A 13,613-nucleotide genomic window follows, 5' to 3' on the forward strand; every position below is an offset into this window, starting at 1 on the left:
ACGGAAACTGCTGGTGTCTCATGTGGTTGGAGTGAGATGGTCAGCGCCCGCTGACCTTGCTCCAAGGTCAAGGGTGAATTCCTCTGTGCTGTTCCCTGAAGCTGTCCGCGAGAGTCTGATGCGCAGAAAGGCAGCGCCGCAATAAAGGTGAGGGGCCGGGAGGACGGTGCGCTGTAGGGGTCACGTGCCTCATTTTATCTGATCCCTCTGTCTCCGCTGCCTGCCTCTCCACCACAGTCACCGCGACGGCACCCCAGCCACAGTCCAGCAGACTTTCTCGGTCCGTGGGGCGAACGCAGGGCAGCAGGACGCATTGAACACACTGATAAATCTGAGGAGAGCTAAGGTGGAATAGGACGAAGGTCATGGTGGAAGGGGGTAGGGGCCCGGGAAGTGAGAATTTAAATGGGCCAATAGAAGGTATAAAATAGCAGGAATAAACGTGTTGCTCGCTGAGAAGAAACAAGAAGACACGGGGCGGGGACGAAGACTGAAGCACCCCACCTTCAGTGGAAGGTGGCGGTTTTCATCTTTTTTTTCCAGTTCTCAGTGTCAGCTCACGCTCTCCTGTCCTATCCTTGGGGCACTGTGGAAGGAGGGGTTGGACAGCGGCAGTCTCATCGCCTCGCGTGAATCTTTCCATCACCGGTGAATGAGGTGTCTCCGCTGCATTCCAGGGAGGATGTACCGTTGACATTTGTGTGTCTGGGAATTAGTAACCTTGCTGGCAAAGCACGCTGGGCCCGATTCACAGAACTAACTTAAGACAAAATCCTAAACTTACTACCATTTTCGTATTCACAGAAGGCACTTACTCATTTTGGTATTCACAGAAGACACTTACTCACTTCGGTATTCACAGAAGTTAGGAGTCCTAACTTTAGGACTCCTAAATGCCTTCAGTGAATACCGAAAGTCTTAAAATTAGGATTTTTCTCAGTTTAGGAGTCTTAAAGTTAGGACTCCTAACTTTACTACTACTAAACTCAGAAAAATCCTAATTTTAAGGCTTTCGGTATTCACAGAAGGCATTTAGGAGTCCTAAAGTTAGGAGTCCTAAGTTTACTACTACTAAATTGAGAAAAATCCTAATTGTAAGACTTTCGGTATTCAGAGAAGGCATTTAGGAGTCCTAAAGTTAGGAGTCCTAACTATACTACTACTAAACTGAGAAAAATCCTAATTTTAAGGCTTTCGGTATTCACAGAAGGCATTTATTAGTCCTAAAGTTAGGAGTCCTAACTTTACTACTACTAAATTGAGAAAAATCCTAATTTTAAGACTTTCGGTTTTCACAGAAGGCATTTAGGAGTCCTAAAGTTAGGAGTCCTAACTATACTACTACTAAACTGCGAAAAATCCTAATTTTAAGACTTTCGGTATTCACAGAAGGTATTTAGGAGTCCTAAACTTAGGACTCCTAACTTTTGTGAATACCAAAATGAGTTAGTGCCTTCTGTGAATACCAAAATGAGTAAGTGCCTTCTGTGAATGCCAAAATGGTAGTAAGTTTAGGATTTTGTCTTAAGTTAGTTCTGTGAATCGGGCCCGCAGTTTATCTGAAAGTGTTACGGTATAGGAACTTGTCTGTGTCTTGTTTTATGTGCCTTATAAGTGTTGAGCATGTTCGAGGATATACAACTCTGCCCGGTGAGGTGGTACGTATAGACATCTTTTGACCTTGGCTGGTGGTGCCGGGGACTTTCGTGAGCTCTTCGAGTGACGTGCAGGTACTGAGGGTGGCATCAGCTGATGGGCACATCAGGCACTCAGGGAAATTTCTTGAGATTCTGAGAGGCCATGAGAGATGGTAAAGCATGTTGTAAGCTGCCAAGGGAAGTCATGAGCTGAGTGAGTATGGATTTCTTAAATAGGAGAAGTCTAGATAGAGATGCCATGAACTGTCACTGGAAGTTGTTAAATGTGAGGATGTTGAGTGATGGTCAGTGATGTGATGGGGAGAAGAAGAATGCCTGAAGCTGGTGAGGGATGTTATGGTTTCGTGGTAGTACCACAGATTGATGCAAGAAGCTATGAGCTGGAAAAGCACACCATGAGATGGCAAGAAATGTTATGCGCTGGTGAGTGGTGTCGTGAGTTGGTGAAAGAGGTCAAGATTTTATGAGAAAAGTTACAAGCTGCGTTGTGATACAGTGAGATGAGGAGAGATATCGCGAGCTGGTGAAAGATGCTAAGATCTTATGAGAAACATCACAAATGGCTATGAGATACAATGAGAGAGATATTCTCCACTGGTGAACAATGTCAGGAGCTAGCTGTTCTCTCATTTCCTGGTCAGAGTTGTCATGAGTATATAAGATATGATTGAGGTTGGGAAGAGCAGTGCTTGAAATGGAAAAATAGAAGTACAGGTACTAGGTGTAGAAGAGTACCTGCTTGTTTCTGAGGAGTGCCGATACTCTGAAATTTAAAGCATAGTATCTCTCTTGAGAAGTGCCTGCAGTCTCCCTCCCAAAATAAACAAGCATTTGCAATGCAATAGGTCTCACATTTGCGAGATTTTGGCTTTTTACATTGTAAATGACAATGCCTTTTATTTATCTGTTTAAAAAACCTGCAATAATAAAAGGCATTGTCATTTACAATACTAATAGGTCAATGTTACGAAAATGCGAGACCTATTGCATTGCATTAATTGTCTGAGTAGAATGTGCAGCTGTTATCAGACAGTTGTGTGTGCATTCCTAGAGAGGGGCTTTGACTCCGCCCTCATGTTGGGAGTCAGGTTTGATGGGGCAGAAGTTGTGTGGTTCCACAATAAAAGTGCTTGCCTTTCACACAGCTGTGATAATTTTTTTATTTATTCAGCTGCATGAGCTTGAACTTTCAGGGGCACACGCATGCCATTGGAATGCTGCTAACATTTCTTAAATAACAATATAATTTATGTTGTTTTTCTCGGGCAGCAGCACAGATGGGAGTAGAGCAGTCACTTACCTACATGGATTTTTAGGTCTAGCTTGGCAGTGCAACTGTCACCTGCCCTTTTAACCTAAACCAGTATATTTCTACAGTTCTTTGCTCCCACACAAATACATATTCATTCCCATGATATTTACTTTAAATGCTTCATGTTGCCATACAACATTATACTAAAGCCAGAACTATTGGCATTGCTAGTGCTTGTGTTTTTTGGCTTTGTCTTGTTGCTGATGTTTCTTCCCACTCTCCTCACGGCCTCCAATGTATTTGCCCCATGCTTTCAACCGTGGTCTCTTCTAAGGCCTCCCATTGTGATTTTCCCTCACCTTGTCTTTCCTATCCCCTTTGCCCTGCTCCGTCTTCGTTGCTGCCTCTTTATTCCATCAACTTTTGTTGCCCTACGTCATTTTTTGCCTCTTTCCTTGTCATCACCAATATGTCCCAAAGGCGAGACCTATTGGCTATGCCAATGCTTGTTGTATCAAGGATCCAGGATTGTGGCACACCTGGTTAGTGTTAAAGCAAAGGATTAAGCTATCCAACGAAGAAGCTGCTTCAGTGACACTGGTGAAAATGTGTTCCACCTTTTGCAACTGATCCAGTAGCAGATGCATCAACAGAATTGCTTTCCTCATGGCACTGTCTTCTTCAGAGACTTCCTGTGTCATAATTTCAAAAGGAAGTAGTATCTGTATCAGGTACTTGAAAAGCCCCCATTCGCCCACTTCCATTGATATGGTTTGGCAGTTCCATACCCTCTCCTTTGAATTACATAATTATTGACAGACTTGTATTGCTCAAACAGGTGTTGCAGCAGGTAGTAGGTTGAGTTCTAACTTGTTAGCACCTCCTATAAGAGGGCTTTTAGAGGTCGTTTATCAGCACACTGAAGGATACTCAACTGCTTCTGGGCTTTAGATAAATGACTGAAATGAGTGTATAATCTTCTGCAGGTGACCAGTATGTTGCGTAGTACCTTTTTGTTTTGGAACGTCTCACACAATTGATTGATGCCACACATTAATATTCTCCGTCAGTCATAACTTTCTCTATATTACTGCCATTGCCAGGGGCAACAAATCTAATTGTAAGACCTCTGTGTTTAACCCCTTCAGCGCTGCGCGGATTCCCGCGCAGTGCTGAAGGATCTGAGCGCGGGCGAGGCCATGACGGAACGGTTCCGTCATAAGCACAGCCCAACCGACGTGCATGACGGAACCGTTCCGTCACAAGCGTCGAAGGGGTTAAGCCATTCATAGATATGGGTATTCATATATTTCAAAATGCTGGTAGCTGTATGCGATTTCTTCATGCAAACATCAGAACTGGTGCATTGTGCCAAGTGCCCTTAAAAAACGCCTTCGCAGTATAATCAGCAGCTAGCTTTTGCCTACCTCCCGGGAAAGAAATCCAGTGTTCAGTGATACACATGTAATCTGTTGCTTGATATCTGGTCCACATGTCTTGGGTGAGATGGATGGACTGAAAAGCTCTCTGCTTCATAGCATGGCCATCCAATTGCAGCACTTCATGATGCAGCACTGCCACACCTTCTCTGGCAAAACTAGCTCTGGCTAGGAACTTCCCATTTTGGGCAGAGGGCTTCCATGAATTCCAGAAAGGCCACTGCTTCCACAAAGGAAAAAGGGAGAGGGACAAATACTAACATTCTAGAAAGCTTACCATTATAGAAACAGGTTTTGTGTGTGATTCTGGTGATACGGTGACCCCTTGGTAAACATAGCCTTGACAGCAGGCTGTTTTTCTTGTACTAGTGCCAAAAGTGACCTACGGTTACCAGCAGTAGGTAGGCTGTCTAGGCATGTTGGGGTGGAAGCTGCTGTATGCCACTGAACCTTGTGTTATGCAGATTTCTCCTGAAGGTAAGGATTGTATTTTATGGGGGAGGCTTTCAGGGATGCTTTGTGTGATGCTCCTACCAGCATCCTCTTCTGCTGCCTCCGGACTGCTGTCATCTATCACTTCAGCTGCTAGTTCTATCTCACCACCATTAGCTGTGCTTTTAATGTGGGCTTCCCACATGATTGTATGTTGTTTTTTCAAATGGGACAGCTGACTTCTGGTACCATAGTGCCCACCTGGCTTACCACAACAAACGTTCTTGTGGTAAATACAGCATATTGAGATGTTATCATCAAGCAGACTATGCCTTAAGAAGACCCAAACCGGGGAGGAGAGTACTCTTATTGTGGCAGAGCCTGAAGAACTAGTGGTAAAGCTAGCTGATTGTGTGGTTGTTTGGATTTCTGTAGTGCTGCGACTTTGGTTGGGGTGTTGTGATGGTGGCTACAGGTTTCTAGTGTCTTGCAAATATGGGACCTGGTGGTGTTGTTGGACCCACATGCCACTGAACAGGTTGGATAGAGGGGATGCATACCTCCTGTGTGCACTCTCCACACTGATGCTCGTCATCATCATCACTTTTCTCACTTGTAAGGCTTTCAGGACCCTTCCTTTTCCCTTGTCTATCAGACGCAGCTGGTGCCCAGTCTATATCCAGATCAGCAAAAGGGAGGTTTGGAATAGATAGGGCAGTACTCTTTCTTTACCTTGCAAGAGATTGTTAATACGATGGCATAGTAGTAGTCTTCTCAGCAACATTTTGCTCAGCAAGAACCTCAACCTCCTCTTCTGCTCCTACTTCCAGAAGATCTGTTGCTGACTGCAACTCCTGTTGTCGACTTTCCTGGGATGATTTGGTTTGTGGCTGAGAAAATTGTATTTCAGATTCACTGCTCTCCATGACTGCAGTCACTCCAGCACTGAAAGGCATGACTGTAGGTTCTAGTGTTAGTGGTCCCATCGATGCTTTAGTCTCAGCTTCTTTATACCAAGAGGAGGGGGCAGCAGTTAAGTCATGTTTCCTGAAAACGGATGAGAGCTTCATGTCAGTGGTGGCAACTGTTTTTTTTCTCCTCTCCACTGGACACTTATCTTGACAGGAATATCTTTTGGTGGAACCATCTTCTTAGCACTAGGAGTTAGCACTTAGCACTAAGGCCAGGCACTCTTAGCAGTGGAGAACTCAGGTATCACTGTCAGGTGATTCCTTCACAGACTTCTCTCTGTATCAGTACTATGTTAGATGTCTTCTGCAGCACCGGCAAGCAAAGCACCAAAAAAAGAAAGTGAAACATTGGCAATCAGCAGAATCTAGTCAATGTAACACAAGTGAACTGATCATCATCATCCAAATGCTTATAGTGTACCCATAGAAGTGAAGCAGTGAACTAGTTTATGCATGGAGGCCTCCACCATCAAAAAAGTTCAAACATTTTCCCTGAAAAGTTAATCCCATATGGGCCCCCCTACTCCAGCCAAAACTCCAGGCGTACCCAACAACAAAGAAACAAATTTAAAAAAACAAATAGGAACAAAAATTACTGGTGCATGTCCTCCGTCAAACAACAAACTTTTTCCAAGGTGCTGCATTGACCTTATTTGATTTATCTAAAAAAGTCACGATTCTGAAGGTGGTGATACAGCAGAGATTGCAGACAAAGAGAGAGAGAGAGAGAGAGAGAGCTGCTTTCCCTCCAAAATCCAAATCCAAAGTTAGCAAGGGCTGCAAAAATCAGAGGGAGGAGTCCTAAGGACAGGAAGAGGAAATTACTACTGTGTGTACAGCAGCCTTCAAGTCTCTACTTCACTTCCTTCCTGTTTAAAAATAAATAAATACATTTTCAGTCGATTTTCTAGCCGCTCGAGTGAAGCATCTATTAAAAATGCTGAACAACGACTGCATGAGTTATAGCAATGCCGATTGCATTGGAAACGAGCACTAAATGTTGTGAGGTGTGGGGTGGTCAAAATTCATGTAATTTGCTTTTGCATAATTATTTGAAATGTTGGCAAAATTACATTAAATTGTGTATTATTCTGTGAAATGTATATCTGTCATTGTGTGCTATATTGTAAAGCAATATGTGTCCTTGTGTCAGCTTTTGGCATGAGAATACATTAAAACAAGGCAGCTACTACCATTACATTGTACCCGTGCATTTGTGGTAAATTTTGCCTGTGAATGATTGATATTTACGCAAAGTAACGTAATGGCTTGATTCTGGCAATTTTGCATAACAAGCACAATGTGAAATTACTTGAATTAAGTGCCCATAATTTAAATTTCGCCCAGGCCCAATATAGAACTGGGAGCCCTTGCACTAAGAGATGTTTGAATTGGCCCTCTAGGAAAGATGCTTTTCATTGGAACTTTTCCCTGGAGAGATTGAGGCGTGCAGGATTGAGAGGGTCCAGAGCCAGGGTAGCATACTGACCAAGTATAACTGATGTACTTGTGGGAAGAAGAAACAATTTTGTGTAGTTAGCCAAAATAAATAGAAGCTACTACTGCTGGTGTGCTAGCTTCCACATCAAGTAATCAACATTTGCTGCATATAGAGGCAGGCTGCAGCACCTAAGTGACAACCTTCCACCAACCATACTTGAGGCTTCTCAGCTGAAGTTTCCTGGGTAATATTCTTCGTGCAATGCTACCCTGCACAGGTCAACTTTCCTGAAAGACTCTTTTGATCATGTCCTTTGAAAAAATAATTAGTTTGGCTTAATTTGCATCAGCCTTTAATTGTCATTAGGCCTACTAGTCGCAGGTCCTGGGGTTGGAAACAGAGCAGTGTTTGGGTTGCAGAACGGGGCGACTGCTTACCTGTCACTGCTGTATGAGGCACTACGTGGTGATGTCTTCCAGTAGGGCCACATGCAGGGATAGCAGTATTCCTGAAACAGGCAGGGGTGCCCATAAAGGGCAGTCAGGCAGATCAGCGCATCAACCATCTTGGAGACATTTGATAAAGTTGCCCAATGAAAGATGGTACCTCTTTCCAGGTGCGTTGGTGAGCTCTTTCCAATCCAAGATGGTGGGTGAACGGGTTTCCTGTTCTATTTTCACTATTAATGCATTTGTTGCTATATAATCAGTGGTGAGTCTGTGTAGCATGTGTCGCAGTGATCCAGCTAATTCCTAGTTGAGGTGGCTATTTTGGTTATTTTTTCCACTAGTCTTCACAGGTTAACTTATGTATTTTGTCCACAGCATATCTTCTTTTCAGCTGCTTCTCATTTTGACCCTCCTCATTAGTCTCACTGCTGCTTCTATCTGGTGGTGTTTTATGCAATGTGTATTTTCCTCCCTCAGCGGTGGCTTCTTTCTAAAAACACTTGCAGGCTGATGCTACGTCCATCAGTCAGTACAATGGCTGCAGAAAAGATTTGCCCCTTTCTGCATCAACAAATACCTGCTGCAACCAGCTCTCGACATTAACCACCCTTTACTATATTATTCTCTTTCTAGTCCACATTGCAATATTTTAAGGTGCAACGGCATGTGCTCCCTACTACCCAGGGTACCAATAATTCCAGTGTGATGGAAAGATGGGCTCCCAAAGCATGCTTGACTCCCTGAGTTAGTTAGATTAAGCAGTTTAAACCTAGTTCATGTAAGGGAGTGTGAAAGAGAGAATGCAGTAGCCAGAGCTACCAACTTTAGAACTCGAAAACCAGACCTGCCAACTCACATGATGCCACCGTAAGACACACGATATTGACTCCCTCCACACGGCCACCTGATGAGGAGCCGATATCACACGGTAGTGGGGAAGACAAGCTGAAAACCACTGCAAACAGTGGTTTTCAGCTGGTTTCGAGAGGCTTTAAACTGCCAACATCCATTAATGGGTGTGTAACCACCCGAGAACATCGGCAGCAGCCTCAGCAAGCTTATTTCTATTGTTCTTTTGAGGATAGGGTGTGGGGCGGGTTTTGGGCACTAGTGCTTCTCAGATGCTTCTCAGCTCAAGCCCCTCCCCCTTCTCACAGCTGTGATTTTTTATTTAGTTGGCAGGTCTCAGAAACTGTGTCAGGTATGGCATCAAAAAAGATTCATATTTTAGGTGCAAGGAGATTAAGTGATTTGCCCAGAAATACATGATGTTTAATGTATTTCTGGACAAATCACTTAATCTCCCTGAATATGAATCTGACCTTGTGTAATGTCCCATTACTTACCGGTAATCTTCATTAGCCCGATTAAGGACCTCCTCGACCCAGTCATTACAATATGAGGTGGTACCGCCTAAAATTGTAATAACTGGGACGAGGAGGACCTATGAGGGGGTAATGTAACTGGTGCTCATGTAGAGCATTCCAATGTCCTTGGGGCTGTGATAAGAGCATGACGTTATAACAAAGTAAAAAGTTTGACAAATAGTAAGAAAAGGTGAACCACAAATCCCACAGAACCAAACCCTGTTGATTTATACTCAAATATCCACTCTTTGCAGCCACTATGCCTTTCATGATAGCTTACTGTCCGCAGACCCCTACTCATACGTTAGGAACATGCTCCTCTTTCATATGCTGGAAGGAAGTAACATTTTCTCCTGTGAGGGTATCTTTTTACATACAGATCCTCCCGCTAAAACCAAAAACTTACATGGCAACATCTGCAAATACATTCAGTAGTAAATACACATTTGAAAAAGTACAACCCTAATAAAAACTGAAAACATGTTTATCTTGGCTCTCAATCTTCAGGATCATTGTTTTATGGCTGACAAGTGGCTTTTGCAAGCTCCAATGGTAAATGTATAGTATAGATCTATTCAACCTTTTGTCACGGTCATGAAAATCCAATAGAGTTTGACCGGGGCCCAGAAAATCCTCCTGCACTAGGGCTATGGTCCTTGGCAAACATGAAACTGTGGGGTTAGTTGGGTTATTGACACAGAGTTAATGATACAAAGGACCTCACATGGTCATTCTGCAGCTAAGGATCTATCTAGTGCAGAGGTAAACAGGGTGTTTGAAGTATGCACTGCCTTGCAGGTTCAGGGGACCCCCAAGTCTTACTGAAGGAGACTTAGGACACCCAGGTCACGACAGGGGTTATAGGCGTCCACGTCTTATTGCGGTTAGTATGACCAGGGAAATGAATGCGCAGGGCTCACAAGTTTAACAAACAGGGTTTTTGATGCAGGGGAGTGCATCACTCCAGGTGCTCACCTGCACTTTTTGCTAGTCTAATTTGGTCTCTGGTAAGGGTAAAGGAGGACATTTTGGGTTCTTTGGTGAGATCCTCAGTACTCTTTGGGTAGGCTGGTTCTTCCACTGAAGGATCAAATAATTATTATCTTATAGTTCATCTGCCTTTCTAAGCACTATAAATAACAGGTGTTACTCCTACCCATTTTAATGATACTAACTGGCCTTGAAGGGTAGAAGACTGGGTTGGGTTGTTCAAATTCATGACCTGCAGATTACAGCAAATATAAATGGCAGGTGTTAGCTCACTGAGCTACATTTCAAGTAGAAGAGTCAGAAAAAAACAAGCGTAAAAGTTCAGGAGAGGTTTAGCAGGCTCAGTCCGTGCTGCCGGTTTTATTGTCCATGAAACACTGCGATGAAGTCTACACAGATCTGATGTCAATGTAGATGGTGAAATGGAACTCAATATTATATTCACAGTCCTTAGCAGTCAACCCATGAGGTCGTAATCGCAAACAACTGAGTTGGGGCAGGTTTTCAGGCTTGGGGTAAAGAGAGGGTTTTCTCTCTAGAGTGGTCTTGTCCTGCTTCCAGCATGTTTGCATGGCGTGACGACTGGTATTGTAGATAAAAGACACAAGAAAGGATGTATCCTGGGGCAGAAGCAACTACCAGTGCATGTTCTGTTATTTCTGTATTTTAGTCCTGCATCTGTGCATTATCCATGATTGCACCTGCCCAGAGGGCCATGAATGCATTCTTCAATCAATCAATCATTCAATCAACAATCTATCAAGTTTCTTATAACATGCAAGTACTCACCCGTGACGGTCTCAAGGCACTGAGTTGAGTGGGGGGGCGAAGGGAGCTGTTCTGCGGTTCAGCCGAAGAGCCAGGTCCTGAGATTCTTCTCGAATTGTGGCAGCGATGTTTATTACCTGAGGTGCAGAGGCAAGGTGTTCCAGGTCTTTGCAGCAAGGTAGGCGAAGGATCTTCCTCCAGCTGTGGTCTCACAGATCCGTGGGTTGGTGGCCAGGGCCAGTTGGGCCGAGCAGAGATGTGTGGTGGGAGTGTAGAGGGAAAGGCGGTGGGTCAGGTATGCAGGTCCGGCGTTGTGGAGAACTTTGTAGGCATGTATGAGGAGCTTGAAGGTAATTCTTTTGTTGCTAGGTAGCTAGTGAAGGTCTCTCAGGTGGCCGGTGATGTGGCTGCAGTGTTGGGTGTTCAGAATGAGTCTGACAGAGGCGTTCTGGATGTTGTGCAGTTCCTTTAGCAGTTTCTGGGCAGTGCCGGCGTACAGTGCGTTGCCGTAGTCAAGTCTGCTGCTGACGAGCACATTCTTCCATTCCCACCATCTCTTACACCTAACCACTTTCAGACTATTATCTCCAATCATTATTGTAAAAAATACTTTAAGTTGTATTTGGATTAGGCTCAAGGATTTGTGAGTTTTTGTAAACTGCTGTTGGATAATTGCATGACAAATGTTTGGAATTTGGTTAGTGGTGGCTCCGAAATCCTGGATACAATTTTAAGGCTCAGGCCTGCGCAGTTCTTTGCTCTTCTAATTAGATATATGGTAACATTTAACAGATGCAAATCTTTATAATTTATGGTAGATTACAAGTTTGCATTCTTTTTGTTGTTTATCTTTCAGGTTTGAAATGCGTATGCTTGCTGTGCGAAAATACGAACTTCACCTGCCAAACCGAGGGTGCATGTTGGGCCGCGGTCATGCTGACCAATGGAAAGGAGGAGGTGGTCCAGTCATGCATTTCGCTGCCAGAGTTAAATGCCCAAGTCTTCTGCCATGGCTCCAACAACATAACAAAGAGAGAATGTTGCTTCTCGGATTTCTGTAACAACAGAACACTCCAATTACCTACAGGTGCGGAAAATTGCTTTTCTATAAATGTAGAAAATGCTTATATTGTAAATGCAAAATGCCCGTTACTAAGGAAAAGCACGTCCCTGTTGCGCAACTGTACTTCACTATACTTATTATTTTGATTGTGTTTTCAATGAAAAGGCAGGTTTTATTTTGTAATTCTATTTGTGCACACAGACTTAAAGAAACCCCTGAAGGAGCTCTGAGAATATTGTCTAGGATATTGCAGGGATGGAAATATATTAGACGAGTGGTAAAATAAATTAATATATCGAAACACGTCTTAAACAAATAAAACTAGGAAACAAAAATATGTGGCAAGAGCATTTTGTATGCTGTATAATTACGAAACGTTTGAGAGGAGAAACATGAGGTTTTGTTTGCACTGTGTGGCAAAAGTCTAAGGAACTAGTAACCCTAAAAGTACAAATACAGTTTCTGAGGAAAACTGATTTATCTATGTAAACAATTCAATGACCAATATCAGTCGGTTCCATTTTGCTTGCATCAAGAATAAAGCATTAGTAAACTCAATTGCTCTCTGCTGCTTTTAACTTTCGAATTGGGTTTTCCTGTTGAACAGCAAACACTCTTCACTTTAAGATTCTCCTGGTGAAGCTATACTATTGTATCTGAACTAATACTTGAGGGTTTGTCTTTAATTAGGAGGAATATGTTCCATTATGTCACTTGTCAATCATGTTGGCATTATGGAAGTACCTGATTTTAATGAAGAAGATGCATGCTTATAATATTTGGCCCTAACAGTTGAATGGCTCTGTTGAAATAACGCAGGTACCAGACATAGGGTAGTGTCATTAACTGAGCACTTGGAAGGACAGGAGATAGCAAAAAAGTAGTAGCTATTATGGGAAGAGGATATTATTGGGAAGATGTTGTCACAGTGGTCTTGTTTCACTGACATTCAAAACTATATTGTATTTGGGTTTGTTATTAGCTTTAAATACAAGCAGTTAAAACATACATGTATATCCTTTTTAAAATAGGTTACAAAAATGTATTAATAATATGCTCAAAAATACAACTACTAAATGCTTGAGTACAAGCTTGACTGTCCAACCGCCAGAAAACTGCATCAGACAGTAGCCCACAGAGATGGTGGTCTTTAGACTGCTGTATTACGATTTGACAGTAGGGCCCGTGGTGTGGCTGCGGTGGTCTTGCGGCAGTGGGCAATAGTTTTCTGTATCTATCAATGCATGTGTGTACATTTCGACTGCACATGTTGAATGTACACATATGTGTGATACATGTGGAAAAATACCAACTACCCATTGTGGGGTCTGGCCCATATGTGGACAGTCCAGCAATGGGTATAGGTACAAAAATGACTCACCTGTAGATCTGCACAAACAGGGTCATATTCTTGGTGGTGAAGATGGCGCTGTGAAGAGGGACCTAGAGAAAGGGATCCACATTGAACTCAGCTTGGAAGAACAGGAGCGAGGTGAGTATGCACCCCAAATCGTTCATTACCGGCAGTCAGACTGTCATGGTCGGCTCATCGAGGAACCAACTAGTAATATGGTCGGTGGTGGAGCCTCTTAGTACCGCCCTATGGCATCTGCCTTTGCCCAAACCACAACTCCAGTGATCGGCGGTGTGCTGACGGTGTCGGCGGTTTAGCCGCGTTTTTTTTAAACGAAATCCACCTATCTCCTAATAGGGCACTTGGGCTGCTGAGCTCACTGTGGCCACTGGTATGGAACTTCATGGACCGCCAAACTTGTACTAAGGC

General features: G+C 43.4%; 1 protein-coding gene across 1 annotated transcript in view; it reads left to right on the forward strand.

The window, feature by feature from the left end:
• The first annotated feature begins 11,559 nt into the window (after positions 1-11,559).
• ACVR1C (activin A receptor type 1C) overlaps positions 11,560-13,613 on the forward strand; it is a 595,098-nt gene continuing 593,044 nt past the window's right edge. The window contains exon 1 of the mRNA XM_085646221.1: positions 11,560-11,854. Coding sequence (XP_085502347.1) covers positions 11,560-11,854 — 295 coding nt within the window. The remainder of the gene's footprint in view (positions 11,855-13,613) is intronic.

Source organism: Triturus cristatus, chromosome 3_1 (assembly GCF_964204655.1).
Source record: "Triturus cristatus chromosome 3_1, aTriCri1.1, whole genome shotgun sequence".
Taxonomy (NCBI): Eukaryota; Metazoa; Chordata; class Amphibia; order Caudata; family Salamandridae; genus Triturus; species Triturus cristatus.